The sequence below is a fragment of the Pseudoliparis swirei genome, chromosome 14, assembly GCF_029220125.1.
Source record: "Pseudoliparis swirei isolate HS2019 ecotype Mariana Trench chromosome 14, NWPU_hadal_v1, whole genome shotgun sequence".
NCBI lineage: Eukaryota > Metazoa > Chordata > Actinopteri > Perciformes > Liparidae > Pseudoliparis > Pseudoliparis swirei.
The window spans coordinates 3,872,756-3,900,219 of record NC_079401.1 but is presented as its reverse complement, the minus strand read 5'-3'; the positions used below and the strand labels follow the sequence as shown (position 1 = coordinate 3,900,219).

At 49.3% G+C, this 27,464-nt stretch overlaps 1 protein-coding gene across 4 annotated transcripts in view; it reads right to left on the bottom strand.

Moving 5' to 3' along the window:
* Positions 1-27,464, bottom strand: part of mgat5 (alpha-1,6-mannosylglycoprotein 6-beta-N-acetylglucosaminyltransferase) — a 40,871-nt gene that overhangs the window by 2,988 nt on the left and 10,419 nt on the right. For all 4 annotated transcript variants that reach the window (XM_056430926.1, XM_056430925.1, XM_056430927.1 and 1 more), the window contains 12 exons: positions 22,935-23,011; positions 21,737-21,826; positions 18,913-18,984; positions 16,712-16,873; positions 15,677-15,846; positions 15,175-15,309; positions 12,810-12,943; positions 9,180-9,313; positions 2,689-2,838; positions 1,467-1,613; positions 1,280-1,396; positions 139-213 (listed from right to left, as the gene is read on the bottom strand). In XM_056430926.1, coding sequence (XP_056286901.1) covers positions 139-213; positions 1,280-1,396; positions 1,467-1,613; positions 2,689-2,838; positions 9,180-9,313; positions 12,810-12,943; positions 15,175-15,309; positions 15,677-15,846; positions 16,712-16,873; positions 18,913-18,984; positions 21,737-21,826; positions 22,935-23,011 — 1,463 coding nt within the window. The remainder of the gene's footprint in view (positions 1-138; positions 214-1,279; positions 1,397-1,466; positions 1,614-2,688; positions 2,839-9,179; positions 9,314-12,809; positions 12,944-15,174; positions 15,310-15,676; positions 15,847-16,711; positions 16,874-18,912; positions 18,985-21,736; positions 21,827-22,934; positions 23,012-27,464) is intronic.

The following is a 27,464-nucleotide window of genomic DNA, read 5'->3' as shown; positions in this document are numbered from 1 at the left end:
AGTAAAGCCAGAGATAATGAAACCATTAACGAGCATCAACATTAGAGCACCTGAATGCACCACAGAGACCATCATAAAACCAAGTTAATGACAAAGAGGCTGAACAGATTGGTTTCCTTCCTCTCCAGACGTAATTACCTGGTTCTCAATGAAGGCGTTGACTCTCTGCAGCATCCCCTCACAGGTGAACTCGTAGGGCAGGTAGGGCTCAATCTGATCACACAGACACAGGGTGGTCAGAGAAGTGTGTCACACGCGGTGTGTGTGTGTGTGTGTGTGTGTGTGTGTGTGTGTGAGCCGCCCTTCAGAGTCCCATCGACCTCCACCAACTCTGATTCAGGGAAACTTCAAACGGAGAGGACCAACAACCGAAGCCTTCGTTGTGAAACCAAGTCACTCGACGCTTCCTCCACGTCTTTGTATGCGGGGGAGGAAGATGAGGAGGAAGAGGAGGAGAGCAAAGACGAAGCCTGGTGGGCTGCAACTCGCCACGGATCACAGAACATTTGAGGCTCTGCAGACTCGCCCAGTGAACAAGGCCATTGTTCTGAGTCCAGAACACAACACGAGGTCCGGCTTGTAAATATGCATGAACCGGGACGGGAAGACAGAACTGGATCTCTCTCTCTCTCTCTCTCTCTATCTTTGCTAATGGATATTTCAGCAGTTTTCATCATTGTTTAAGAATTAAACTAAAGTGAATATGAATGTTGAATGCAGCTTTTTGACATTTTATACACCAAGCAATCAATCATTGATATGTAATTAATGTATCTATCCATCTTTCTATAGAGATAGACCACTAACATTAATTATTTGTGTGTAACAGTTTTCATAATTTTGATCCTTTTTGTCCTGGAGCTGAAACTATTCGGGGCCTTAATCGGTTCGTCAATAAATAGAAAATTAATTGTCATTTTGAAATTCATCATTTCCAATGGAAAATTAATAGTTTAATGGTTTCAGCTCGCAACATATTTGCTGTTCTTTACTTTTACAAATACTTTACAGAGACAAAGAGTCATCGCTCGAGCGAGAAAACAAATGGGTAGATGAATCCATCGTGATAATAATTGTGAGTTACCCTACTTTGCATCGCTGTTCAGAGTCCTTAAGAAACGCAATGCAGCTTTTTAAAATTAGGATGTGGAATAAGAACTTTAAACAGACGTCGTACCATTCGAACGAACATTTATTAACCCGTTGAACTTAGAACACCCCTCATCCGTTTCATTGCGTTTGTTTTACGCGACGCAGACGTCTCAAAGTCTTTGTTTACCTTCTGGCTGAGGATGGAGCGGACGGCCCTCTCCACCTCCACTGGGTCTTCGATATCCACCGTCCACACGTGGGGCGGCCCGATGTACACCTCGGCGTACGGGTGTTGGGAGGTCAGCTGCACACAAACGGATGTTTAATATTGATATTCTCAGAGCGGTGGACCGTGGCACCGCCCCCCCGCTCACCTCTCTCAGCGTGGGCTTGCCCTTGAAGAATTCCGTGTTCTTGCTGCTCTTCGGAGGGTGGAACTTGGGGTTGAGGAACACGCAGCCGTTGGCGATGGCCTCCAGGGGGGCGGGGCCCTCGTAGGGGAAGGACAGGCCCACGAACAGCTGCAGGGGAGACGACACACGGACCGGGTTTGATCAGAGCTAGGAAAGCCCGGCGGCGCGTCGAGGAGCTTCTGCTGGAGATAAACTTCAGTGTCATCAGCAGGCAGCACAGCTCCTCTAGACAACAAGGAAAGGAAACAAGAGGACGGCGCTCCACTGGATGTGAGGAGTCCAGAGACAGTTTTTGCGAGAGCAGAGTGAGCGGCAGACATCTGCCAACAGGTGGCAGCAAAGCTTTCTTCTTCTTCTTCTGTAAACTGTGCAAAAGCTCCTCAATGCTGAACAACAGTAGCCCACTATTTAAAGAGAGGGGAGGGAGTGAAGAGGTGTGTGTGTGGGGGGGGGGGGGGGGGGAGCAGTGATGCGAGAAATGAATGATGCCTGCGTCTCCTGTGTGACTGAGATTGAAGAAGAGGAATCAAACAGAGTCCTTTGCTCCTCATCACCGCACATTAAACACACACACACACTAGCGTGGTGGGCGTGAGGAGACGAGGAAGAGGAGCCAGTCGGTACGAGACAGACAGGAAGTAGAAACTCGTGAAGCTTGGCAGCGCTCTGCAGCGGTTTTGATCATCGGCGACGTTTTCCCCCCCGAGACGGAGCGGCCTGTCAGTTTATTTCAGGAAATTCAGTTTGAGAACATCAGAGCGGTGAGACGTCAACAACAACAACAACAAGCTCCTGTTCTCCTCCCTCTGCACAGAGCGTCTCCCCGTGTGACCTTTCAGAAGCTCCCTCCCACCTCGCTCCCTTGAAAAGGCCAGAAGACAGACGCCATCTTTCAACGCCGGCTGATGGCTTCACCTTCGGCTCGTCTCTCCGTTGTTTTTTGGAGGACCGCGTCGCTTTAATTACACTCTTATGAAACGCTACAATGGGCAGCGCCATAAAAGTTAATGAGATCCCCCTCCCTGCAGGAGTAAGCTAGCGTTAGCGCCAAGAAGTGTTACAGGCCGAGTCAGCGATACCCAGCGAGGCCTCAGGCTGGCCACGCCCACAGGGAGAGCCCTGACCAATGAAAAAAGGCCTGGGTAACGGCCGCCCGATAAGTGCGGTTCGTCTTTTTTCTCACCTTGGTTTCTCGGAGGAGGATCTGCAGGTCCCGGCCGCTCAGGATGCCGTGGTTCTTGACGTAGCTCGGGAGGTGCACGGTGCTGGTGCCGTGCACGGTGCCGTGGACCTCCATGTAGCCGTGGATGGCGTCCAGGTATTTCTTTTTGTCCTGGAGCAAAGGGAGAGACACGGCGTTTAAATATGAACACCGGTGCACACGGTGCCCTAAAGTCGACCTGATCCATCACGTCCCTGACGGACAGCGATAAAGCGCGGCAATAAAAGATTCCTTTGAACCAAAAGGTCCAGCCCACTTGAGGACGAGTTCAAGAGAGAAACCGAGACGGTTTAATGCAACATTTGAGAGTTGGCCAACTGGAATCAAGCGGAGCACTAAATCCCCGGAGGAGGTGGGGAAGCCTCTGGGAGAGAGAGACGAACACCAGGTGTCTTCCATATACGAGCAGTTTTTAACGGCACGTTAAGCGCGCCTTCACCCTCAAGGACACCTGGACGCATCCCAGAGTTGGCTCTGCACCAGGCCACGTGTTTGAGGGGTGAGGAGTTCTGACCACGTGGCGACCGTCTAGCGAGCAAATGATTTAAGAGATGTCGTGACGCACTGAGAGCGACTCGAGGGTTTGAAAAACGTAACCGTTGAATTTCATAATGACGTCTCCGAATTGTCGATCGACGTGAGGCCGACAGTTTCTAGAACTGGACCACGACGCCTCCAACACCTGTTGAATTCCCTTTGTCCAGACCTGGGGGGGGGAGGGAGAGAGAGAGAGAGAGAGAGAGAGAGAGTCTCTTAAAGGCCCGCCTGGAGAGATGAAAGCTGGCTCAACGAAAGGATGCCTCAGAGGCACCTTCCAAAGTAACACACACTATTGATTACCAATAGCCTCAACACTCCCAGGGCAGCGAGGCCATTATTTTAAAAAGCTGCCAGTTTCAAACTCACAACTTCTGAGCCTTTGAAACTATTCTGCCTCATGGACCTGCTCCTGGTCTCACTGTATGTGTGTGTGTGTGTGTGTGTGTTCCTCAGTGCTTCCTTTTGGGGTTTAAATTTCAGGTAGCTGCTCGTCAGGGTCCCTGTAGGCCCGGCTATCAGATGCCTTCAGCCAGCCTGCTGTAACTAAAGCAGTCTGGTGGTTGTGTGTGTGTGTGTGTGTGTGTATATGTGTGATGAAGTCTTAATTAGAAGGTGAAATCACTACCCTGTAATCTTTACACTTGGGAGCTGAGCTCAGATTTATGTGCATGTGAGGGGATTTAAAATGATGATTGCAGGTAGAGGGACACACACACAAACACAATAATGAAAAGTGAAGAGGGTCAATAAATACTGTTATTACTCTTCTGAGGCTAAGGCAGTCTTGCGGTCCGTGGTGTTTGTGTCCAGAGTTTTGAAAGTTTTAAGAAGCATCTCTTGAGGCCGAGGACTCCTCCTGAAGTGCGCCTGCCTGGCCCAACGAGCACCGGAGGCGCGTCGGTTCCCTGACCTCGTCGGTTCCCTGACCTCGTTTCACACGAGGACCCAGCGATGCTTTCATCCCGAGACCGTTTTACCGTTTGTAGAGCGCCGATGAAAAGATGGAAACGTTCCCCCAGAGGACGACGTTTCATAAAAGAAACGGATCATAAACTGGAGCGTCAATTGTCACGCGTCATCGGGCCATTAAGTGCTCCTGTGTTCAGACTGGGAATAGTAACAGATTAATATTATATTTATAGAATATTATACATTTAAACGGTATTTTACAATAAATGAGATGTAATATAGATCTTGATGAACGATTTAAACATCGTTGGATGTACAGAAAACATTACCAATGTCTCTTTAGGAAGCAGGATGTGTGTGATGCGTTTATTATGACGGCTTGAGTGGCTGCCACTGTGTGTGTGTGTGTGTGTGTGTGTGTGTGGAATGTGGATGCATTGTGGATTGTCGTGACGGCTCATTACTCTCTTGTCCGTCAGCACTCTGTGAGACGGCGTTGGGAAGACGCCATGTTCACGTCACACGACTTGGATGTGTCGGCTCACAACGGGAGCAGATTAATCGGCTTTATTACACAGTGTTCATTCCTCGAGTTCTTCATCGGCGGAATAGTTTCCAAGTCTACGTCAATCACTAACCCTAAAATTACAAAAAGAGGTTGTTTTTTTTCCTCATTCGAATGCAGGCGGGTGCACTTGGTTCGACTTAAACTGCCTTCGACATCAAACGCACCTCCGATCGTTTCCCCACCGGAGTTCGTTTCCAACTGACACACGGAGAACACACACACACACACACACACACACACTGAGTCCTGTGAAGTTACGGGTAATGGATACTCGGCATTTCCTCATGTTTGTTGCTTCACAGCAATCGAGCCGTGTGATTGGCCGGAGCGTCATCGTTCCTCTTCTGACGGCGAGCCGGCGGAAAGTGAACGGGGGACTTTTATGAATAATGTAGGACGTTATAGGAAATGAAACGTGTCGATCCACCGCTTTACGGCCGCCGCTCCTTTGACCGCGGAATCCATCCCGACCACAGCGGTCTCACTGAGGCGTCCTGACGGATGCACGCGGACACGAGCGCCGGGCGGATGCACTGTAGAAACCCATTAGACGCTTTGACGGGTACCTGGAAACCGCCGGGGGAACGCGGGAGGTAAGTAGTCTCCGGAAGTGCTCGGAGTGCAGTCAGGAGACGTTATTTACTCCCACGCCCTCAAACGCCCCATTAGGCATGACAGTGTGCAGCCTACTGGAGTTTGGTGGCCGGCCAGAGCGTGGAGACGGGAGAGGGGGCGCTGCGTGATGGACGGGCTGAACTCATCCAAGTGAAACAGGTTCTAGAGAAATACTGCATTTGTTTTTTAAAACACACGCAGCAGCATCATTATTATTATTATTAGTATTATTCCCGCCTGTCCTGCAGCGATGGGAACACCTGTAGCGTCGCACGCTTCACCGGGTGCAATTAAAAGTGTTGCACCTTGTTTACAGGATCTAATGGCACCGCAGGGGGTTCAGGACTCATCACCACCAGAGCTGCTGCGCTCGGGCCTCGTGGTTTAAGGAGGCGCTGCTTGCTCAATTAAAACAATACGTCTATTATTTACTAATTGTCGTCCGACCGTAGCGCCTCTGATTGATCTCGCGGTTTTCCTTTCCTGGTGTACCCTCACATATCGTTGGCCGCATTCCTCGTGCGTCTGGTTTATCTTCTGCCTTTAAACACTTACACCTGCAGGGCTCAGATCCTGGGCTTTAAACAACAATAAATCACCCTGTTCAACACTTCAAATCTTCTCTTGGTGGTTCATTTCTTTCGGGGAGCCATCCAGCTCAATTCATCGCCGACGCACATCGGACATTTAAACTCTTTTCTGTGCTTGGATCAACAGAATCCTTCAACACTTGCACTTAAATTCCTTTTTAACTACAACTTGGAGTATTTTTTTATCTCAATTCCCGCTTCACCTTCATTTACCATTTCAAATGTTTCAAGGGCAAATGTTCAGAAGCGAGGATAAGTGGAATGAAAAAAAATACAAATAATGTGTACAAACTTTGATATAATGTGAATGTAGAACCAGAGTTACGAGGGTTTCTAAATACAGCAGCACGTGGCACCTTCTGGAAATACCGTGAGCCCGATTCAATCAAACATCGGTGATGGGAGGAGTCGATTCAATAATCGCAACAACATTCCTCCGATCTGGCGTGCTCCTCAAACGCCACGTTCGGGTTTAGAGCCTGACGCTCAGATCAGAGCGGAGAAACTAAAAGACGGTTTAATGTTTAACTCGGCTCGGTAATCAATCAAGAACAGGAGTGTGGTCCGTTTGTGAGCCTGCCAGGGCCGGCGTGTGGGATGGCTGCCCTCCCAGCTCGGTGTGTGTGTGTGTGTGTGTGTGTGTGTGTCTGTCAGCTATGTGCGAGTTGTCATTCTTCATCATTTCCTCTGATCTGCTGCCAAGGGCCTGTGGCTCTCCAACTCCTCCTCATCCTCACCTCCATGCCCCCTTCTGCCTTCTTGCACACAAAAATAGGGACGTTGACTTCTTTAATACGTCTCGCACTGATGGGCTGGTTTCGTTAATTTAAATGGACGCCAGCTGGAGAGATGTAGATTAAGATATAACGATGGAAGAACACAAACATATGTCATGATATGCCACGACGGTATGTACAGTGTGTGTGTGTGTGTGTGTGTGTGTGTGTGTGTGTGTGTGTGGAAGGAGAGACAAAGCCAGGGAGAGAAAAGGCTCTTTTCGCCGGCGCCGCTGCTCTACTCCTCCAACTGGGTTGCCATGGAAACGTCTCCCTCAGAGGTGGTGTGGCCATTTTATTTTTCAGTTCTCACCAGCAATAATAATAATAATAATAATGATGACGATGATTTGCCATGCCGGCTCTTCATCCATCAGGATTGGGCTCTTCCCGTTTCATGAACATGCAGCCGCTCATAATGGAGACGTTTCAGCTGGACTGACGTCGTGAGGAGGGAGTGGCGCTCGAGTCCTAACGAGGCAGCAGACACGCTCAGACTTCCAGATCAGCTCCCACCACCGTACACTGCCTCTACGCACACGCTCTCCCCGTGTGGGACAGTGTGGACACTCCAGTTTTAATCCACACGGTTTTCAAGATATTGGAAAAATGCCCTCATTTAGAATTTAAAAAATGTTTCTGCTCTCGAGATTTTAGTGTCAGAAAAGGAAAAGGGTATTTAGATGATATACATTCAACATCCCCTACTTTGTCTCAGTACAAACGATAAACCTGAGAATATACAAACATCTTTAAAAAAAAGGGACAATATTAGCTTTACCACCATTCCTCCCCAAATACTTTGTGCTCACTGGAGAAAAACAACTCCAACCCATCTGCTGCGCCTCACAGAGCATCACGGGGGGGGGGGCTTTCAACAGGGAGACCGTTGCTTGTCCAACCCACATTAACCCCTCTAAATTAAAGGCGTGGAAAGACTCTGCTGTGTCCTGGTTTGGTCCAAACATCTCAATGTCCAGAGTCTCTCCGATTTTATTTTCGTTTTAAACAAAAACAAAGAAATGGGAAGCCTGTCAAGTTTGAAGTTTCTTTCTTTTTCTTTTCGATGCCTTTAAAGCACAACGACAACAAAAAGGCCCATATGGGAAGTACTAAGAAATGTGATTGGGATGTCGGAGCAGAAGCTTTAAAAACAACAACAACTGTGTTTTTGGGTTAAATTCTGGAGATGCAGAGTGGAAAGTGTGTGTGTGTGTGTGTGCAGGTACAGTGGTAAAAACATGGGTGGCAAGAGGGAGGGTTTAAAGGTAGTAATGTTGCGCAACGAGCCGAAAGGAGATTGGTTTCAATGGCCTCATACTAAAAAGCTGACTGCACTTTGCTCAAGTGTTCGTATGCAGATCATTAATCCCATTAACGGAATGTAATCCCATTGTGAGCTTTACCTTCATGTGAGAAATAGATTCCTCAAAGTGGTTTCCCACTTTCTATTTCAAACGGGGGACGCGTCATGTCGAAAATGAAGCCTCTGGAGCGCGGAGGAAGAGATGGAGAGCGCTTTAAAAGGACAGAGGGGGGGGAAAAACAGAGGAATCTCGTTATCAGTCGGCTCTGAAATGGCCCTTTAATTAAAAGCAGGAGGTAATGAACACGCTTGGGAGTCTGATTGGCAACTAATGCCCCCCCACCGCCCCCCCACGTGTTCTCTGACTGGGTCCTAAAAGCCTTCGAGCTCAGCAGCTACCTGTGGATTAAAAAACAAATACGCCGTGCCTTGCAGAGCCTACAATGTGGCTTTAAATTCAAAGACGTTTTAGATTAGGTTTTCAATAAAGACTGTGTGTTGTTGTTGTTGTTGTTGTTTCCCATTCCACTTGTATTTTCAAGCGCTTCCTTGCACCGTTTTAAAATGACCTCCGGTTGGATTTTGCTCACATTATTCAGTCGGGGACAAAGTTTAAGAAGTTAACGTGTGAGTGGACCAATGAACACTCATGGAGCCTCTGAAGCGCCCTCGCTCCGGACGCTTCGCTCCCGTCCGCTCACACGTGGAGCTAATGAGTCGGCGAAGTCGGGCAAAGCCGAGCGGAGCGAATCCTCGCTGACCGCCGCCGCCGCCGTGTTTGCAGATCATTTAACGGCTTGTTCATTCCTGTCCTGATCACACGGCGTCCCGACGCAGGAAGGCATTTGGCACGTGAAGACAAACCCTCTCCGCCAGACGTCTGGAGAGACGGAGGGAGATCCGGGCGGAGCCGCTCTGAAACGCGCAGGAAGCTCACCGAGGCGCGGGCCGGTAATCCCGGGCAGCAGCGCCGTGCCAAACAATGTGCAAATCTCTGTGTCTGGGCTCCAGAAATCCCTCGGTCACGGTTCCGCAGTGCGGGCACGCATTTGAATAGATTCGAAGATCTCACGCAGAGGAGCTGGATTTGAGCTCTGAAACTCCACGCGGCTCGTCGGCGACATCGTGAATGTGTTTTGCGACGTTACCTTCCAGAAGTTGTCGACTTTGCCGTAGACCAGCGACTGGTTCTGCCTCTTGATGTCGTCGATGTGCTGGATGTCGCTGGCGTTCAGGTGCTGCTCCACGACGAAGCCCAGGAAACTGTTGTCTGGGGTGTGAGCTGCAAGGAAACATACACGGAAATATGAAGACATGAATATCTGTCAAAAGTTGTGGAAGGCCTCGTGTGACCTTCAACAGCGACGCCTGTATGAATCTTCTACGCCTGCATTCATCACTGATCGTGATTCTGAGAGTTCATCCCTCCCTTCCTTATTGTGAGGCCTCGTTACTATGGGAACAAGCGAGAGGAGCAGGTCAAGAGGAGCTGAAAGCTGGCGGCGCTTTGCCTCACCGCCATCTGCCTTGTGAAGACGAGTGTGAGCAGAGCTTCAGTCGGGGAAACAAAAAGCGACCCGAGGTGCTTAGTGATGCGACGGAGGACCAGTGCAGGAGGAGTGAAGTGCCGACCTCGGCACCCGGTGGGAGTAAAGGAAGCAAGGGAGGTGTTGTGGTTTGTGTTAGAGCCCCCGGGGGCGCCGCTGCTTTAAAACCACAACATTACCAGAGAGGCAAATTAGGGTCGGTCAGTCAGAGGGAGCTTCATAAATAAAAGAGGGATTCTTCATCGTTTCAATCAGCTGCAAACTGAGGAGCCTGCCGGCTTTTAAACTCTGCAGAAATCCTCTGGAGCTTCACGTTATACTCGGGGATGAATCACGACGCCTAAATCTGCTGCGTCGTGACCGAAGCAACGACGTAGTGCAGAAGTCTAACGTTTGTTTGTCTATCAGGGAGCTGGCTGGAATGTGACATCCCATCTATCCAGGCAGTTCACACATTGGCTCCGGCTAAATATCTTTGGGAAAAAAGAGAAAAGAGAGACAGGGCGCAGGAGCCCGGCATTCATTAAACGAGGAGAAGGTGCAGACTGATTTCTCCTTAAAAGCTTCAGAAAGAGCTCTAAGCTGGAGTCTGATCTCGAGAACAAATAAGAAATGTTTGTTTGCCGCTTATCGCAGATTTCTTCATACTTTAACGCATCAGACGGACTCACTTCTCTCGGCGTCCCGACATGTTCAGACGTACGCCGAGGAGCCGAGCCGTGTTTTCTCCGGGCGCGGAGCCAGAGCGCCTCTCGTCTTCACACCGCCGACGATCACACGTCTCGGGCTTGAAAGTTCCCTCCCACTCCTCATCTGCTGCACCTCGCGGCATCACAGAGGAACCTCGTCTTGTACCCGCCGAGCGCCGTTTGTTCGCTTTGGGTCGTGTGTGGGAGAGCGCAGGAATGTGTGGGCAGATGTTATGAAGAGAGATGTCTGTGCGAGGGGTCGGTGTGTTGTTGTTGGCGCCCCGTGGAAAGGTCCGTTGGTCCGAGCTGGCCGGAGGAACCGGGGGTGAAGACATGTCGGGTGGCGCTCTTACGGGCAGGATGTGGTCTCCGGCAGGGCGAGAGGGACTGTGGAGGGATTTCCTGTGTGCCCCTTAAAGTATAATAATAAAAAGGAGCAGGGAAGTGGCACTGAAGCAGCGGTAGAGGCCGACGACCAGAAGAAAAAACACACCAGAGGAATGATGATGACTCCTCCTGTGACGACTGGCCCAACACTTGCAGAAACTCACTTCTAAGACGCTGGATTTCAAACTCTCTGCTCTCTCTGGCACCAACACCAACAGACCGTATCGGCCGATCGGAAAGTACACGGAACAGTGTGATTCATGATGAACAAATGAAGTGCGTTTAATCTCAAAGTAACATGGCTATACGGCGAGTGTTATCACACAAGCAAGTATGAGCGAGGTTTTGGTGTTCAGTGCCAAATACCGAGGGTCCAAAATGTTCACCTTGTTTAATTAGGTGCTTTTGGTGAGTCACAGGCATCAGCCTATCGATCCCACGCAGGTTGAAAAGGAAGATAACCCTTCGTGAGCAGTTGAGCCAGCAACAGTATCAATCAATGCTTTACAGCCGCTATCGGACCGGCAGATCTCTGGATCAATTACACTGTTGACAATGCCTCAAAGATAAATACTATCTGCTGCGTGTCCCTCCTGTCACCGGAATTTATCATCATCATTTCTGATTAAGCAATAGGCGGCGAGGAGGTAAACACGGGAAAACTGCGGCCGGCCCGGGCTCTAAAGAAAGCCGGTTCCTCGGCCGCGTACATTGCCATGCAGCTCAGATTGTTATTCATGATAAAAAGTCTGGATATATCTGTCGCTAATCAGCTCCCAGACCAAAGCCCTGTGTTTTAAACTGAGAGATCACACTCAACAGGACTTCCACGGCGGCGTCACCGACAGGACACTTCTTAGATTTGATTCAGCGCTCGTGCACCGGAGCAAACTGAAGCGAGCCGTGCACTCGGACACAAACTGTACAACACAAAACCCTCCGTTATGGATGAATGAGATCAATTTGGCTTCGTCTTGTCTTATTGGCCAGAGGCCACGCGGCCGAGGATTTATAGAGCGCTGCCTAATCGTAACAAATGGACCAATCACAGTCCAGGATGGATTACCTCCTTGGCCCCTGATTTGTCTGTTGTTACATCGACAGTCGGTCGGTGAGTTGTAATGCAAATCAAAAGACCGGGGGATCTCTACACAGCACGTTTAATTCAAGAGAAACAACCTCTCAGCGCCAAGCGCCCTGGAAACGGCGTGAACCCGAGCGGACAGAAGCCCCGCCTCGATTCACAAACCTCGGATAACAATCCCCAAACTGAGATATCTACATCCTCAGAGATGGTTCATGCAACACTCTTTCCAGTTGCATCACACACACACGCTGCCCTTTAGTCCAGGGGGAAGATGTTGTGCAATGCAGAGAGAGGGGTGGAGTTGGTGGTGGTGGGGGGGCTAGTCTCTCGGGCTTGGAAGCGATACCAATCTGCGGTTTGAACACTCGACCGAACCACCGTGCACTTGTTTCACCGGCGATATCATCTAACCTCGCGACTCTCGACTGGATTTTGCGCACCGGCCCCAGTGTGCCGTGAGAAAGACGGACCCTGTTCCACGGACAAAGGGCCCATTCAGGCCCGCCGTGGCATTCTGGACAGCGACAGGCATCACCTTCGCAGGCGGAGACCGCGAGGGGTAGCATTTCACTTTCTCTCAGCCGTGGGGAAAAGGTCAATACGCCCAAGAGGGGGGGGGGGGGGGGGGCTCCTCTGCAGCGCCGCAGCACTCATCCACCTCAGAGGACCGGGGCCGACTCCAGTTACAGAGTGATCTCACGGCAGGAGTGAAGACACAGGAACTAAAGACATCCAGAATTACAGATTCTGACCTCGTGCCGTCCTTTAATCTGCTTTAACCGGAACGTCTCATTCACAGGAGAAACTCAGTGGGACGTAGGAGGCAGACATGTCATGACGGGAAGACGGAGTAGCATCGTTTGACTCAAACAACAGAGTGAGGTCCGAGCTCGTTCGTTCTGCTTTCTTAACTAGAGAAATTTTCTGCGCTGGTTTTCATGACATAAACTGTCATAAAATGGTTTTAAAATCTGATTTTAAACCCTGCACTCACGCCTCAGTTGAGCCAAACGGCCTTTTTATGTTTTCGTTTTTCGAGTTCTCCCGAGGTGTTTTGGGCCGACTTACGGAACATGGTGTTGAACTGCTGCAGGTTGAGGTTCCACTTCCCCCAGGGCGTCTTGTGACCCTTGGACTGGGCGTAGTGGGCGTGGTTGAACTCGGGCTCTGTCCCGAACGAATCCAGCACCCGCAGCATGCACCTGTGACGGCACACAAAGGGGAGGAGTTTTAGTGGCGGCTCCACTCAAAGGTCCAGGATTAAATGGAGCACAGCCCGGAGAGGAAGCCGTGACCTTCAAACCCTTTTTTACATGTTTTATTTATTTTAACCTTTAACCGGGTGAATCCCATTGAGATTAAAAATCTCTTTTTTCGAGGGTGACCTGGCCAAAACAGGCAGCAACCCAATGTTTCCACTGATGTGGTTCTCCTGTTATGGTTCTCCTACGAAATCCTAATATCAAATAATTTAGAAGCCATTTTGAGCCCAAGAAAAGTATTTCATCGTGGCTGAATAAACTTAAGTGACTCCAACTTTGACTCCACAGCAGATGCTGTGCAGCCGTCTGTGTGAACTGAGAAAGGCCCTGGGAGAGCAGCGAGCCGGGAAACACATCCATCGTGAGGCAACTTGAGATTGAAAGCGGAACAACAACAACACACCCACATGCCATCTCCCCTAGCTCCAGAGCGAGGGAGAGAAAGCCTATCCTCAACAGCTGGCGCCGTAAGGATGTAAACATGCAGTGAGTCCGGAGAGTTGGCGTCGAGGCTCAACAAATCACGCTGGATGCGAAGCCGCGACCCCGCTGACTTGGGGGGGGGGTCGTCCAAGGAGAAGTGGGATTTTTACGGTAATGCGATTCACCTAAAGCGCTCCCAAATGAATCGTGGACCACATCAATAGCCGGTTGTAAATTACAGCTCCCTCTCTCTAAAAGGAAATGGTCCCATATTGGTGATAAGGAAACGCTGACGTCACGGGGATTAGGGTTTGACATGAATCTACCTGGGGGGGTTGTTCTGTGTTGGATAAACACCGGCGGAACGATAACACGGATGAATTAATGAGGCGTCTTGTAAAAGCATTGTTTGGTTCAAAATAAAACTTCAGATATACACCGTGCTGCGTCACGGGCTTTTACTTTACTGTCGTCTTGCTCATAACATCTGGTTAATCAGTCACTCGTGGATTACATGTGGAATGTGTTCCACTCAACAGGCTCCAACCGGATTTATAACTCTTAAGCAATAAGTAATACAATAAATAATACGCTTGATAAGTTGTAAACATGTCGGATCAACTGATTTATCCCTGAAGCAACATCAGCGGCTAACATTAGCATGTCTGGTTCGCCGTAGTATAACTTCCTTTGCATTTAAATAGCTATATTTTGATTACGATGTGGCGTTACATTTCAGAAAAAGCCACTTCCAAGATTGACAGACACGTCGGCTGACAAAACAAAGCTCATGAAACTGACAGCGGGCCTCAGAGAGAACTCTGCGGCTCATTGTTTTAATAAGGGCCGCACACTTTCGGTGATAAATCCACCGCGTCGTCACGTCGTTGTTGTTGTAAACTGCAGCTGTGCTATGATGGAAAGCTCGACAGGCGGAAGCCGCCGGGCCGAGTGGACCATCCATTACCACAACTGTCGCGCAATATCGGCGTTTTTGCAAAGTCCCAGGATCTCCAAAGCAAGTTGTTGCCTCGCCACTGAGGACTCCCCCCCCACAATAAATAAATAAATATATATATATTTATTTTAAAAGGAGGCCCCAGTAGAAGCCGTTGTTGGCAGAACTGTGAAGTGTGAAAACTGACAAAATGTCTCGGCCTCGTTTCACAAAGCACGGCGACAATAAGCGCTTTGACATGGTAAGTGTTCAATAATGGTAGGAAATATAAGGCGGGTGGAAATAACCCAGCATCTGGACCTTAATTAGGCCCGAGGCAGAATCAATTTCCTCAGGGGCACAAAAGGGAGCGGATGCAGTTCGGGGTGTTCCGTCGCAGACAAACAAAACCTGGTGACAAGCGGGAGGAACCAGCGGGGCCATTAGTGGCCCCAGACTCATTGTTCCCTCTCTTTTCCTGTCAGTCGGCACCGATGAGAGCTTCCAGGAGGCCTCGTTCGCGGTCCTCTGCGGGGCAATCGGGAAGAGAATGGAGTCGGAAGGTCGCAATGGGAAACTGCATGTGTGAGGGAAGCGGAGGACAGCGCGAGGTCCGACAACAGACACAAAGCGATGAAATTCATTTGGAGATTAATGGAAGGCCGACAAAAAAGACGGCGGTAGAAAACTGGTTGTCTGGATTAATAAAGATAAACATTACGTTTTCTTATCACGAGTCAAATTAGGAACAAATGGATTGAAAGGCAGCGGATTTGCTTCATCGTAGGAAGCCCATCATCCGTGTACTTACTGGTAGTGGACCCAGGAGGGCCCCAGCATCTTCTTGAACTGGGTGAGGCCCACGATGTCGATGTAGATGAGCTCCACCACCTTGTCTCCCTGGGTGGGGCAGCTGGACTTGTTCCCCATGACTTTGCGCATGATCCTGGGGGCGGACAGTTTGGGATTTAAATAGGTAAATACGATGTTTACTTTCCTGTTGCATCCTGTTAGACGTCCTAACAAAGTTTGTTCCCAACCTGTAAAAACCAACAGCAAATATTTGACAATTAAAAGATGCCTCATTCATTTACCCTAAGTCAAATAAACTTAAGCAAATACTGCCGATGGTAAACGGGATGTGCTTTTACTTTACGACAATTCTTCCCTCAGACATCTTCTACATATCCAACCTCATGCAGATGGACATCTGGATACACAACCATCATTTTGGGCTTCAGAAAACAAGCCCAGGGCTGGCGGGCAACAAAAAAAAAGCTGAAAGAACATGGCGGCGCTGAATGCGTACTGACTCTTTGAGCTCGGCCAGGGAGGCGGAGATGCGGACGTCGTGGCCCAAGAGGTACAGCGTTGTTATGAGGTCGCTCCACTGGACCAGCTCGCCCAACGGGCCGCCGCTGAAGGCGTTCTCTGCTATTTTGAAGCCAGACTCCTTGGTCAGCAGGCCCAAGTGCACCAGGACCTGATGTTAGGGAGGAGTGAAGGATTTAACTGGTGACACGAGAGGAAACGCAATCTGCCGACAGAAATAATGCCGGTTTCGTAGTAGAAAAGACTTCAACATCGGGGTGTAAGAAGCACACGTGTCCTCGTAGGGGACGGTGAAAGTGGCTTCCCTTTAACCCCGTGTGTGCCGTCAGGTGCAAAGAGCACCCGCGGAGACATACATGCAACACAGTGTTCCACAGCGGGAGGAGGAGGTAATAGCCGGCTTTGTCTGAAGTGGCCGACGCATTTTTCATTGTTGACAGTCGGCCCCAGCACACTAGTCCTGGATTAATATGTGCGGATTATTATCCAGAAGGGATTAGCATCTGAAATAAAAAAGGCCGCAATTTTGAAAGCAGCCGCAGGGAAAAGCAGCCGCTGTTTAATCACGGGTTCCAGAACTTGCCGGGGGGGGAGGGAGACGCAGAGAAGTAAAAGGAGGGAGAGGCAAGAAGATGGATGAGGGCTCTTGTCTCTTCGTCCTCCCTGCTTTGTTTAAGGGACGCAGCTTTTCATCAGCACCGAGGCGTCGCGGGAATGCCATGTGAATTATTCACGAGGCCGAGTGGAACGCGTGCGGTGCATTATTCAGGGCCAGGAGCGTCAAGCTACCAGCTTGGGACACCACGGAATACCCGAGTCAGTCCTTTCCCAGGACTGACACGTGTGTGTGTGTGTGTGTGTGTGTGTGTGTGTGTGTGTGTGTGTGTGCACCCTCAACAGGCTGACGGGTGTTTTCAGAGAGCTCTTGAAAGACTTGTAGTCCTCTCCTCTTTAGGCCGATACACATTTGAGCCGATTGCTGTCATTCATGTTCAGTTGGTGAAATAACTTCCCACCTTCTTCCTCCGGCGCCTGCCCAGGTTCTGCTTGGACGCCAGCGAGCGCACGGCGTCGACCCACGGCTCGGCCATGCGCTTGATCCTCAGCATCATCCAGCGAAACTCCTCGCGCTGTGACATCACGCGGTACAGCTCCTCGAAACTGGTCCGGACCTCCGCCTGCACACGTGAATTAAAGAGGCAAACACGGCATGATTAACTCCTGTTTGTGGCTAGACTGGCTGCTGGATTGTTTACAGATTAATGTGCGGCTGAATGAACGTTGACGTTTGATGTGGAGCACCATTTATCAGCCTCTGTGTCCCGTTTATCTCAGAGACCTGTCTCTAAACATTTAGGCTGGAGTCATTGTGTTTGATCAGATAATAAGAAAGAAATGTACACTTTTATTTATCACGTGGGGAAACAACCACCTTAAGCCAACAGAGCCTTTCCCAGGAGGAATGTCATAATTGAGGGAGTATGTTTGCCGTCTCTCCTGAGAGCAAGGTGCCAAAGAAAAGTTCACATAGTGAGTCTTTAGTCAGTCATATGGTACATGGTACAGCTCATTTCAATAAGAAGGCTTTATAGGGGAGAGGCGACAAGGAGAGGTGATGAGGACAGTAAACAAGGAGAGGAGACACGAGAGGAGAGTAAACTGAGACAGTAGATGAGACGAGGAGAGGAGAGTAAAAATGGGAAGAAAGGAAAGTAGAGAAGAGGAGACAGAGGATATGAGAACAAATAAGGAGGGGGAAGGAGAGAAGAAAAGGAGAGGAAAGGAAAATAAACAAGGAGAGGAGATGAGGACAGTAAACAAGGAGAGGAGACATGGAGAAGAAAAGAGACCAGGAGAGCAGAGTAAAAATGAGAAGACACGAAAGGAAAGTAGAGGAGACAAAGATAGTAAAGCAAATAAGGAGGGGGAAGGAGAAGAAAATGGGAGGAAAGGAGAATAAACAAGGAGAGGAGACAAGGAGAAGAGAAGAGACCATGAGAGGAGGGTAATCTAAGGCAAGAGATGAGACGAGGAGTAAAAATGAGAAGAAAGGAGAGGAGAGGTGACAAGGATAGGTAAGCACGGTGAATAAGGACAGGAGAGGAGACAAAGATAGGAGAGCAAATAAGGAGGGGGAAGGAGAGAAGAAAAGGAAAATAAACAAGGAGAGGATATAAGAGGAGAGTAAACATGGAATTGAAGACAGGAGGATACAGCAAATGATAGCGCGTCCTCGTGTTCATCAAATGAGTAAGAAGAGACACTGCGGCGAGTAACCGGAGGTCAAAGTGATGGAGGCAGGACACGGAATATGGAAATGAAACCGAGGCGACCGGCGGCCGCGCTGCACCCCCCTGTTCGTCCTCATCTGCATACCGCATGGAGCTGTATGACGGCATAAACATCAGTTATGGAAATACGGGCCCGGAGGAGAGGGAGCGAGCGGCTCCAGTACCAGCTGAGAAGGTGCCTGGAACAAGGCGGCGGGGGGGGGGGGGGGTCATTACCGTCTCTCAGCGCGACAGGAAATCACTTCCGAGGACGGGACCTATTAAAATCTGGGCCTGTCAAACGGCGACTCCCCACCACAGAGGGCTCAGCGCTGTTGATGCGTCCAGAGAGGGGATTAAGAGTGCTTCATATTGATTCACCCGCAGCGGAGGGGTGTGTGTGGGTGTGGGTGTGTGTGTGTGTGTGTGTTTTTATTCGACGAGCGCCGATGCTGTGGCCCTTTTGCCTGGAGAGGCGCTGCGAGTGGGATTTGAGTGAGCCGTCGCACGGACTCCAGATCGTGACTCCAGATGCATCCCACGGTCCCGTCACTCCCGGCCGGGTTGGTTCCCAAAAGGAACTGCTGCACTTTTTATTCTACGCCATTGAGGCACATCGACACCGGGGATCAGCCTCAGCCGGCCTGCTCATCCTCGACTTAACTGCTTTATTGGTGAAATGAATAAATATATATGCGCATTCGAAAGAGAGTTTAGATGGGAGTTGTTGTTCTGCGGTGGGCTCAGGGTGATGGAGTGGGACTTGGTTTATAAACGTATGTTAATGGAGGGCACGCACGCAAACCCCTTTGAAATGAATACACGCGAGCCACTTGGACCACGACACTTGAACATCCGACGCTTTTTAAAGAACAAACGGCGTAGCGTAGAGCGAGAGCCCTTGAGCGCTGGTTGAAGTGTGCTTCAGTTGACGGCTGATTCCTCACCTGTCCCCTCCGGTCCATTTCTTCATTCAGGGTCCTTATCCTCCAGGGAAGGCGGGGACACCAGTTTTCTACCTATCAAATAAAAACAAATAAATGTTTTCAGTTTTTGCTAAACCACAACACTGGAGGCGGCCTGGATAAGTGCACACAAGAAAATACTAAATATATTGACACAGGGCACCATTGAGAAAAAGAAAGGAACAAGTCCGAACATGTCGTTCTCTCAGTCGTTGTATTGACTTGCCTCCAGTCTAACGCTCTGTGTGTGTGTGTGTTCAAATTATGCTGCAAGCCGTTTCGTTCCTAAAGGAACAACCGCAAATCGTCAGTAAATATTATCCATTGACCCTTTGAAGGCAAACAAGGGGAAGCTTTACATGACTTCACCAGACAAATGGTGAGAGGAAACAATGAAAGAAAGGAAAGGAGAGAACACAAGGACAAAAAGGAATTTAATTGAAAAGAGACAAGGAGATGAGAGTAAACAACAAGAGGAGAAGAGAGAAAATAAATAAATATACACTTTTATTAATCCCCAAGGGGAAATTAGTTCTCTGCATTTAACCCATCCTTAGTTATTAAGGAGCAGGGGGCTGTGGTGAAGCGCCCGGGAAGCAACTGGGGGTTCAGTGCCTTGCTCAAGGACACTTCGACTTGCAGCTAATGGGGAGAGCGGGGATCGAACCCACGACCTTGCGGTTGAAGGACGGCCCTCTTACCCCACTGAGCTAAAGCCGCCCCACTTAAGGAGAGGAGAGCAACAAGGAGAGGAGGTGAAAGGAGAACAGAGTAAGGAAATGAGAGACATTGACCCGTCTCACTGTGATGACATGCGATGCCCTTCTCTTCCTCAACGACTGCTTCTCTGCCTCATTTCCTTGCTGGTGTCTGACCACAGAGTTAAAAAAGGAGGTGTGTGTGTGTGTGTTTCTCCAGAGATACGGGAGGTGCGTTTATTTTCCTCGCCCTGCTGAACATCTTCCTCCATCATCCATCACGATTCGCTGCCCTCTCCGACTTACACGCCACGAGCTGTACGCTACAAGCTGTACGCCACGAGTTACACGCCACGAGTTGCACGCCACGAGTTGCACGCCACGAGTTGCACGCCACGAGTTGCACGCCACGAGTTACCGGGAGGCGCCACGTGTCCGGGAGAGCGGAGGCTGAGGGCCGTTGGACTAACAGGTTGGAGAAGACACTTCGGTTTCGAAATCTCCGGTTTTTGTTCCCGTAAAGTACCCGTGTTCCGTAAACACCGGATGGACGCGAGCAAAGAAAGAAGCGGTTTCTCTCCTAATGGGTTTTGCTGCTGTCCATCCAACTCCCACGCGGGGCGGGGCGGGCGCTCTCTTTAGTTCACTGCGATGCTTTCAGCTGACATGCAATATTCATAACAGGCTACTGACCTTCCCGGCGCTGAAGCCACGGCTTTTAATTTGATGAAAACGTCCCGCTATTAGTGGAGGACCCTCACGTGAATCGGCACAGGGCCGTACGGGGAAGAGGTAAGCGTCCAAATGACAACCAGCGGTAACGGGGATCTTTGAAGTGAAACATCACAGGTGTGCGTTTCGGGAAGCGGAGCCGTGCGTGTCAGAAGACTGAAGGGAACGGCGGACGGGGAAACGTCTAGAAAATGTTTCAAGCAGGAACTTGTTCTTTTCAAACCGTAGTTCCCGCCTGAAAGCGCTCGCAAACCAGTCTGTGGATCATCTGGAGAGCAAGAAGAGAAACAGGCATTTCTTGAATTTGCGGTCTGGCGAAGAACAAATCATGCAAAATTAAAAGTCTCAAAGTGTCCCTCGAAGGAACACAAGCCTCTATATGTTAGCGCTCGTCAATAATACACGCCCCGCCCCCGGCTGAATTTTACGCCGTTTGCCAGAGATATGTAGAGACGACGCCCGGGTGGCCAAGTCACTCCTCATCTTCCCTTGGAGGCTGAAAACTCTCCTCTCCTCTCCTCTCCCTTAATCTCTCTCACTAATTTGCTCTCATTCAAAATGTAAAAAAATTAAATTCCCTTCACCTCGCCGCTTATTTTTAGCGCTTTCGTTGTTCGATGATCGTTGTCGGGTAAGAAGGAACGTAGTCAGTGCGCTCTGAGCTTCCTTTACTCTCGTACCGGAGTGGAATCATTTAAAAAATGCTGGATGAAGATGTTCTATATCTTCCTCCTCTGGTCCATAGAGCTCCATTGTTGTCCAAAAAGCAACTGACGTGTTTCTTCACGACCATGAACACACACACGTGTAGTTTATCTTATCAGTCTGTGGCTCTCAGTGTGGTATCTGAGCGCCACAGACCGGGTAGGAAAGGTCAGAAAGTATTGAGCTAGACTGAAACGCTTGGTTTTGGTCTTTTCATGGGTTGACAATAACACAAAATGTAGAACATCACCGGCCCTTTCCCTTCATGCTTAACAGAATTATTTGTTGTTAATATACATTTCCCTCTATTTAAAACATTTGCATCAGTGTGTTAATTTGCATTTCTTTTTACAGATCATTTGGAAATTTGCCTAAATTATGCAATATATTTGAATGAAAACCAGACTATTGACTACATCCTCTTCACTATTCCTCCCTTGCAACATCTTCCGTCTAGAAACCCCCTGAAGGAGTCCACATCTTGATATAGTGAGACAGCGTGAGGCTGTGATCAGTGAAATGTACCCAGCTGCCTGGAAAACAGTCTTCTGTCCATTTGTTGAGATTTACTTTCGTATTTTATTTGACAGAAACACGCTGAAGAATTAAGTCGCCTCTATTGACCTCATTCCCACATTTACAATGAACACACACACACACACACGGCTCACCTCGCTGAGGTAGATGAAGAAGGAGCAGGTGGATCCGTCTACGCCGTAGTTGCCGTAGCAGGAGTCCGTGTGCCACATATCCTTCATCCACTAAGGAAGAGGAGGAAAAGGAAATGTAAGTGTATATATATATAAAAATGTTGGGCAAGCTGTGTTGCACGGGGAGTACACAACAAACAGGCTTTTTCCAGCCCCGGTTGGTTTTCCCTCTCCTGATGTAAACAGTCCAGGCTTGTTATTTCGCGGCTCGGAGGTTCGAGGACTGTGACTTTAAAGAGTCGCTGGCTTCGACCCCCGGAATCAAATGGAAAGAATCTGGGGCTTGAAAATAAGCGCGAGACTGTGTGCCTTTTTCGGCGAATACATGTTTAAGTCGTCGAGTGGGACTGCTCAGCCAAGAGGAAGAGAGGGAGGTTGTTCTGGGGGGGACGGGGTGAGGGGGCTCTCCTGAGAGAGAGAAAAACAGCATTTTGGGCGAATGAATCTCCCAGAATACAGAATAGTAACTGAAGTAACGAGGGAGAATGTGCGGCGGCGTTTGGACTTCTAATTTAATCCTGAGCAGGAAGGCTTCAGTGAAGCTTTCCCGCTTCATTCGCAGGCCGGACTACGTTGTGGTGCTGACTCACAGTAACCTCAGAGAGCTGAGGAATAAACTGGAGTCTGCAGAGTCGCTCTCAGAAGAGACCTGGCCGACGGGTTTGGATCAGACTTGCTTGGCATGGCCAAAGCGTGAAGATTGCCCAGAATTTGCTTAAACGGAAACCTACGAGCTTAAAATTGATTCGTCAGATGTCTCCAAGTCGCTGAGGGTAAAACTGCAGCGGACTAACAGTCAAGTGTTTTTGTTGTTGTTCAAGAACTGTGTGTACAGGTGTGTAGAGCAGGCTTTGGCATCGCCTGGCGCCCGGTTGGAAACACTGACAGTATCGGTGGAAGATTGGGCCCGGCTGGGCAGATGGTGTGTATGATAGGGCCTATCAGCTCCTGGGAGACCGGCACACACACACACAAAACACAGCCATTGGATAGAAATTGTGCATCCATCCGTGTGTTATTTGTGCGTGTGCATGCACCCGTGTCAGTGCTTGCAGAAGTTTAACATTTCTGCACAGGAGCCGTCGCGGTTTGGTCAACTATTGTTTATACAAGTGGTGTTTTTGCTTTGCATGTGTGTGTGTGTGTGTGAGTTATTCACCTTGACCTTGTCCTCGCAGTGAGGGAAACCCTCCAAAGGCGGCAGATCGCACTTCTCCTGGGCTCCGTTCAGGAGGTCTGGAGGGAGCGGGGGAGGGGAGAGAACATCAATAAGGTCAGCTACAAAATGACACCTGCGCTCTCTCTCTCTCTCCAGCATCATCACCGCTCACTAGCTAGTATTTCTTTAGAAGACAAAAGAACCTCCACTAGCTTGTACACAACCAAAAAAAAAACCTGGCTCCTTGCCATAGATTGAGGTAATTTGGCCGCTCGATGACTCGATGAAACGAGCCCGAAAAGGCATCTCAAAGCCTGACCGATTGTTTTTCTTCTTGGAACTGACAACATATCGATTCATAGGCGACATGGATGATCCCGATATTCGCGGGCGGATTAACATTCGCGGCTCGCGCGCGTGCTTCCCTTCCCGCGTAATCACCTTTTTGATATCCCCGTTTTCAGAGACGTGAACGTCACCGCCGCTGACCTTTGCAGCCAGCGCATGCATAATGCATGGGTGCAGGCTGTGCGGCGAAAAGATAAAAGCTAAGCAGCCAACACCAGAGTAACGAGTGTGTGGGCGGCGTTGCAGGAGGGTTTGTGTGTGAAGCTAATCAGCACTGGGTCAAGCTGGAGGGGGGGCTGGGGGGAGCAGAGGCGCCTGCATCACGCTCATCATTGATTCAGTTTATTTACACCGAAAAGCTGCTGCAGTAAACAGTTATTTCTACTGGTTAACTTTTTTTTCTCTCTTCCTCTGTCCAGCCACTAGATTAGAGAAAACACATATTTCAGCAGTGTGTGTGTGTGTGTGTGTGTGTGTGTGTGTAACAGGGCGAATGACAAGATAAGAAGAGAGGTGACGGCGGGCCAAAGACAACAACAACAGTGGGTTAGACGAACGCCATCGACACGAGTTCACACGCGCTGCTTTTTGCAGCCTGCCAAAAGATGCTCAGTTACAACATGGAACGCCACTCTGGGTCGTCGGGACATTTAAAACCACGGCGAGGAGTGACGGTTAACAATGGGCAGCGCCGACCGGGCGCCGCTGACAGGGTCGAGTTACACGACGCCCGATATCCTCGGCTTTACCTGTCGGATGTGGCGACATCACAACATGGCGTCGTCTACTCAGTCGGCACCGCGGCCACCGCTCAGTATCGTTCAGCACTTCCTCAAATGGCGTCAACAAGACCTTTACAGCAGAAGTACACGTGTTTACAGCTGGGTACAAGGACACAGTTTGGATCTGATACCCACCAATTTTTTGCCCCCACTAACTGAAATCCAGGGGCAGTTAAAAAGAAATTGAGGGCACTTTTTGAAATAACATTTAACTTTTGTTCAAAAATAAGAAATATGCTTATTTAGGCTTCCAGGATATGAGCAATTGTCATAAAAATGGCAATTGCTCATATCATATCGGCAGTAGTCTATGGATTAAAAGTGTTTTCTTAGATTTTTTGAACAAAAAAACATAAATCAGACAATCATATTAATATATTTATTGATTTTTGTGTGTGTACATACCTAGTACAGACAGTACAGATGGGACACAACAAAGAACAAAAACAAAATGCAAAAAAATTATCAATTGTTAGAGGAAAATCTGGGGGCATTTGTTGCCCGTCTCCTCGTGATGTCAGGGACAACATTATATTTCTTAGCGCCAGTTTTGCCCTTTGCCCTCGTGTGTTTCCGACAATGGGTGCCCCCCGATCGCTCGCGCTCAGCAAAGAGCTGTGATAACCCAACGAATAACAACCGCTTTGAAATGAGCAACAAGGGGCAAGGGTTCTTTTATCTGGTCCCATTTCTGCTTCGCAGACCCAACACGCTTTTAATCCCATGTGGGTTGGAGGAGGAAACGAGCTGGGAGGCCGGTCACAAGATGAACTCACACAACAACAATAAATCTTCTCATTGTGAGAAGTTGTGGTGGCGTTTAGTCGGTGACTGAGGAAGAAAAACACAATGTGCTGCTTGGTGGTATGGCCGCCGCCCACACCGAGTCACTCGGCCTGAACAGACAACCGGCGGGGCCCGTCTTTCATTCCGTCATTGGGCGAGTCAACCGGCAAGCTCCAAAATCTTCTGCCAAGGAGCGCCTGGATAACGCCACCTTGCATAATGGAATGCAGCCGAGGCGATGCCTTCACGCACCGTCACGCTTTAAGGGACACGAAAGGGCGGGGCACTTACCGGAAGATTCACAGGTGGCCACAAGGAAGCTGCGTGTTTGCCATCGGACGAGATACATAAGTAACCACTATAGTGGCGTAAAAAAAGACCCATTAAGGAGTGATTTTGATTGTAATGTACGGAAAACCACAGGCAGGAAATCACTTCACTCCAAGAGCCTCTCGCAGTGCTGCGCCATCTGAGAGCCCTTAAGCAGCATCATCTCTGAGCAATTACACAAGGTCATGTTCCCCCTGCTCCTCCCCGTGTGCGTCCGTCCAAGTCCATGAGGTAATGTGAAATCCGACATCTCCAGAGTCGGATCGAGAACATCTGCTTCACGTTATTCTTTCTTTCTCTCGTGCGCTGCTCGGCCCCGTACCCATCTCTTATTGATTCCATTCCCAGGCAAACAAAAACCTTTTTTTCCCAGACGCCAAATAAAGTACCAGAGCGACTGAATCTGTCGGCACGCGAAAGACGACGTGTTTCTCGAAAAATGTTGTCGCCGTGGTGATTCGTTGAGGCAGAATGCTTGAAAAACTCAACTTTGGAGAGAAAAACAAGAAAAAAAGACGGGTGAAGAGTGCAGCTTTCAACATCTCCATGGCTCAGAGACACTAATTTTAGACGCACTTTGCGAGACGAAGCAGGGGCATCATTGTGTGTGTGTGTCTCTGCAGTGCCTCATCAATTACAGGAGGCCGGCTGGATGACGGACGCCATCCTCTCAGCCACGGCGTGTCAACAGCTACGCAGGTGGAGAGAAAGTCGGGCCTGTATCACAAGGCGAGCTCTAATTAGTTCCCCTCTCTCTGCGTTAGTTCCCCAGAGTCCCACGCAACCACTCATGTGAACACAGTGCCATCATGAATAAACTCTTTGGAATAATAAATGTCGAAAGTCAAGTTTGTTCCTGTGAACAAGGCGCTCGCCATTAGCACTTCCCGTTTCCAGTGTAACCGCGGACGCACAGAAAGCCGTCGCTGGATTGCTTTGAGAATTCTCTTCAGTGTCAGGCTAGTTCTGCGGTTATAAAAAGGAGAATTTATATCAGCCTTGCAGTTAAGATTAAAACCTGCTCACCCTGAAGGGGGCGAAGGTGAAGATAGCTCAGATCGTCATGTCTGGTAGGGAGATAAAATGTCATGGGATTCGATTGTAAACGCACAATTCACGACATCCTTGCGGCCAAACGGTCCGTCTCTGTGGCGAGGGCTCGCTGGGCTCCGAACCGTCTCTGCAGAGAAGGCCTGGAGGGAACCAGAAAATAATATTCGAAATATCCCCACGTCACCTCACACTCCTCCGCTGTCCTCTGGACTGTAATCAATCCCTCTTTTGTGCTCGGGCAATCGGATCGGCCCACTGAAAAGGCCGCGATCAGCATCCTAGAGCGATGACTCATGTTGATCTGGTTTCGGCTGCGGGGTGTGCCGGGCCGTATTGTTGTTGGTAGGCCAGATGATTAGTATTTTCTGTAAACAGCGGAGTTAATAAATGCTCAGCGTGCTTTAGTACAAACTAAGCAGTGATCTAGAGAGGCGGCTCGAGAGCCACGAGTTGCATAATGCAGGAACCCCAAAAAGTGATCTCGGTGTCAGCGTGTGAACGCATTCAAACGCATCTTTGCGTTCTACTCTCTGCTCAAGTGGGCCCCGCATCTGCCGGCTCGGTCCTCGCATGTGGATCCTGCTCCTCTCGCCTGAAGAGAAATCGGCGGAATGAATGCGAGCTGCGAGAGAGTGCACGTGTGGATTAAAAAGGAGGAAAGAAATCGCCTGAGTAACGGCTGATAGTTGGTAGGAGGAGGCGATGCGGCTGAACCTGCACAACAGGGATACTGGCACAGAGCGGAGGATGACCTGCAGCAGAGCGATGCGGAATGCAAAGAAGAAGTTAGACCAGGTGTTCCTCCCATCCCAAAAATGCCTAGGGTGTGCGTGCGTGGAGTGCTCTTCAGGTTCAAGCTGATTTAGATGATGGGAGAGAAGCTGTTGTGTAAACGAGTAACCACTGAATGAGTTGGTTTTCATACAGACCACAACTACTGGACCGTCATCGATGTGGCTACTGAATAATTAATTACACGGAAGAAATTACTTTAATTAGTTAAATTAATAAAGGGCGTGGTTTTGAAATGCGCTCCTTGGAACAGCCAATGGCGATGTTGGTGTGCTTTATTTTTATTTTTTAGAAAGGTGAGCTAAGGATGCCGTGAAATAAATAAAAAAAAAAATGTAATAATATTTTGAGGCAGCGGGCGATTATTATATATTATTATTTTGCAACACACATTAATGGAGAGGAAAAATTCAAAAACACACACAAAGAGAGTGGAGCC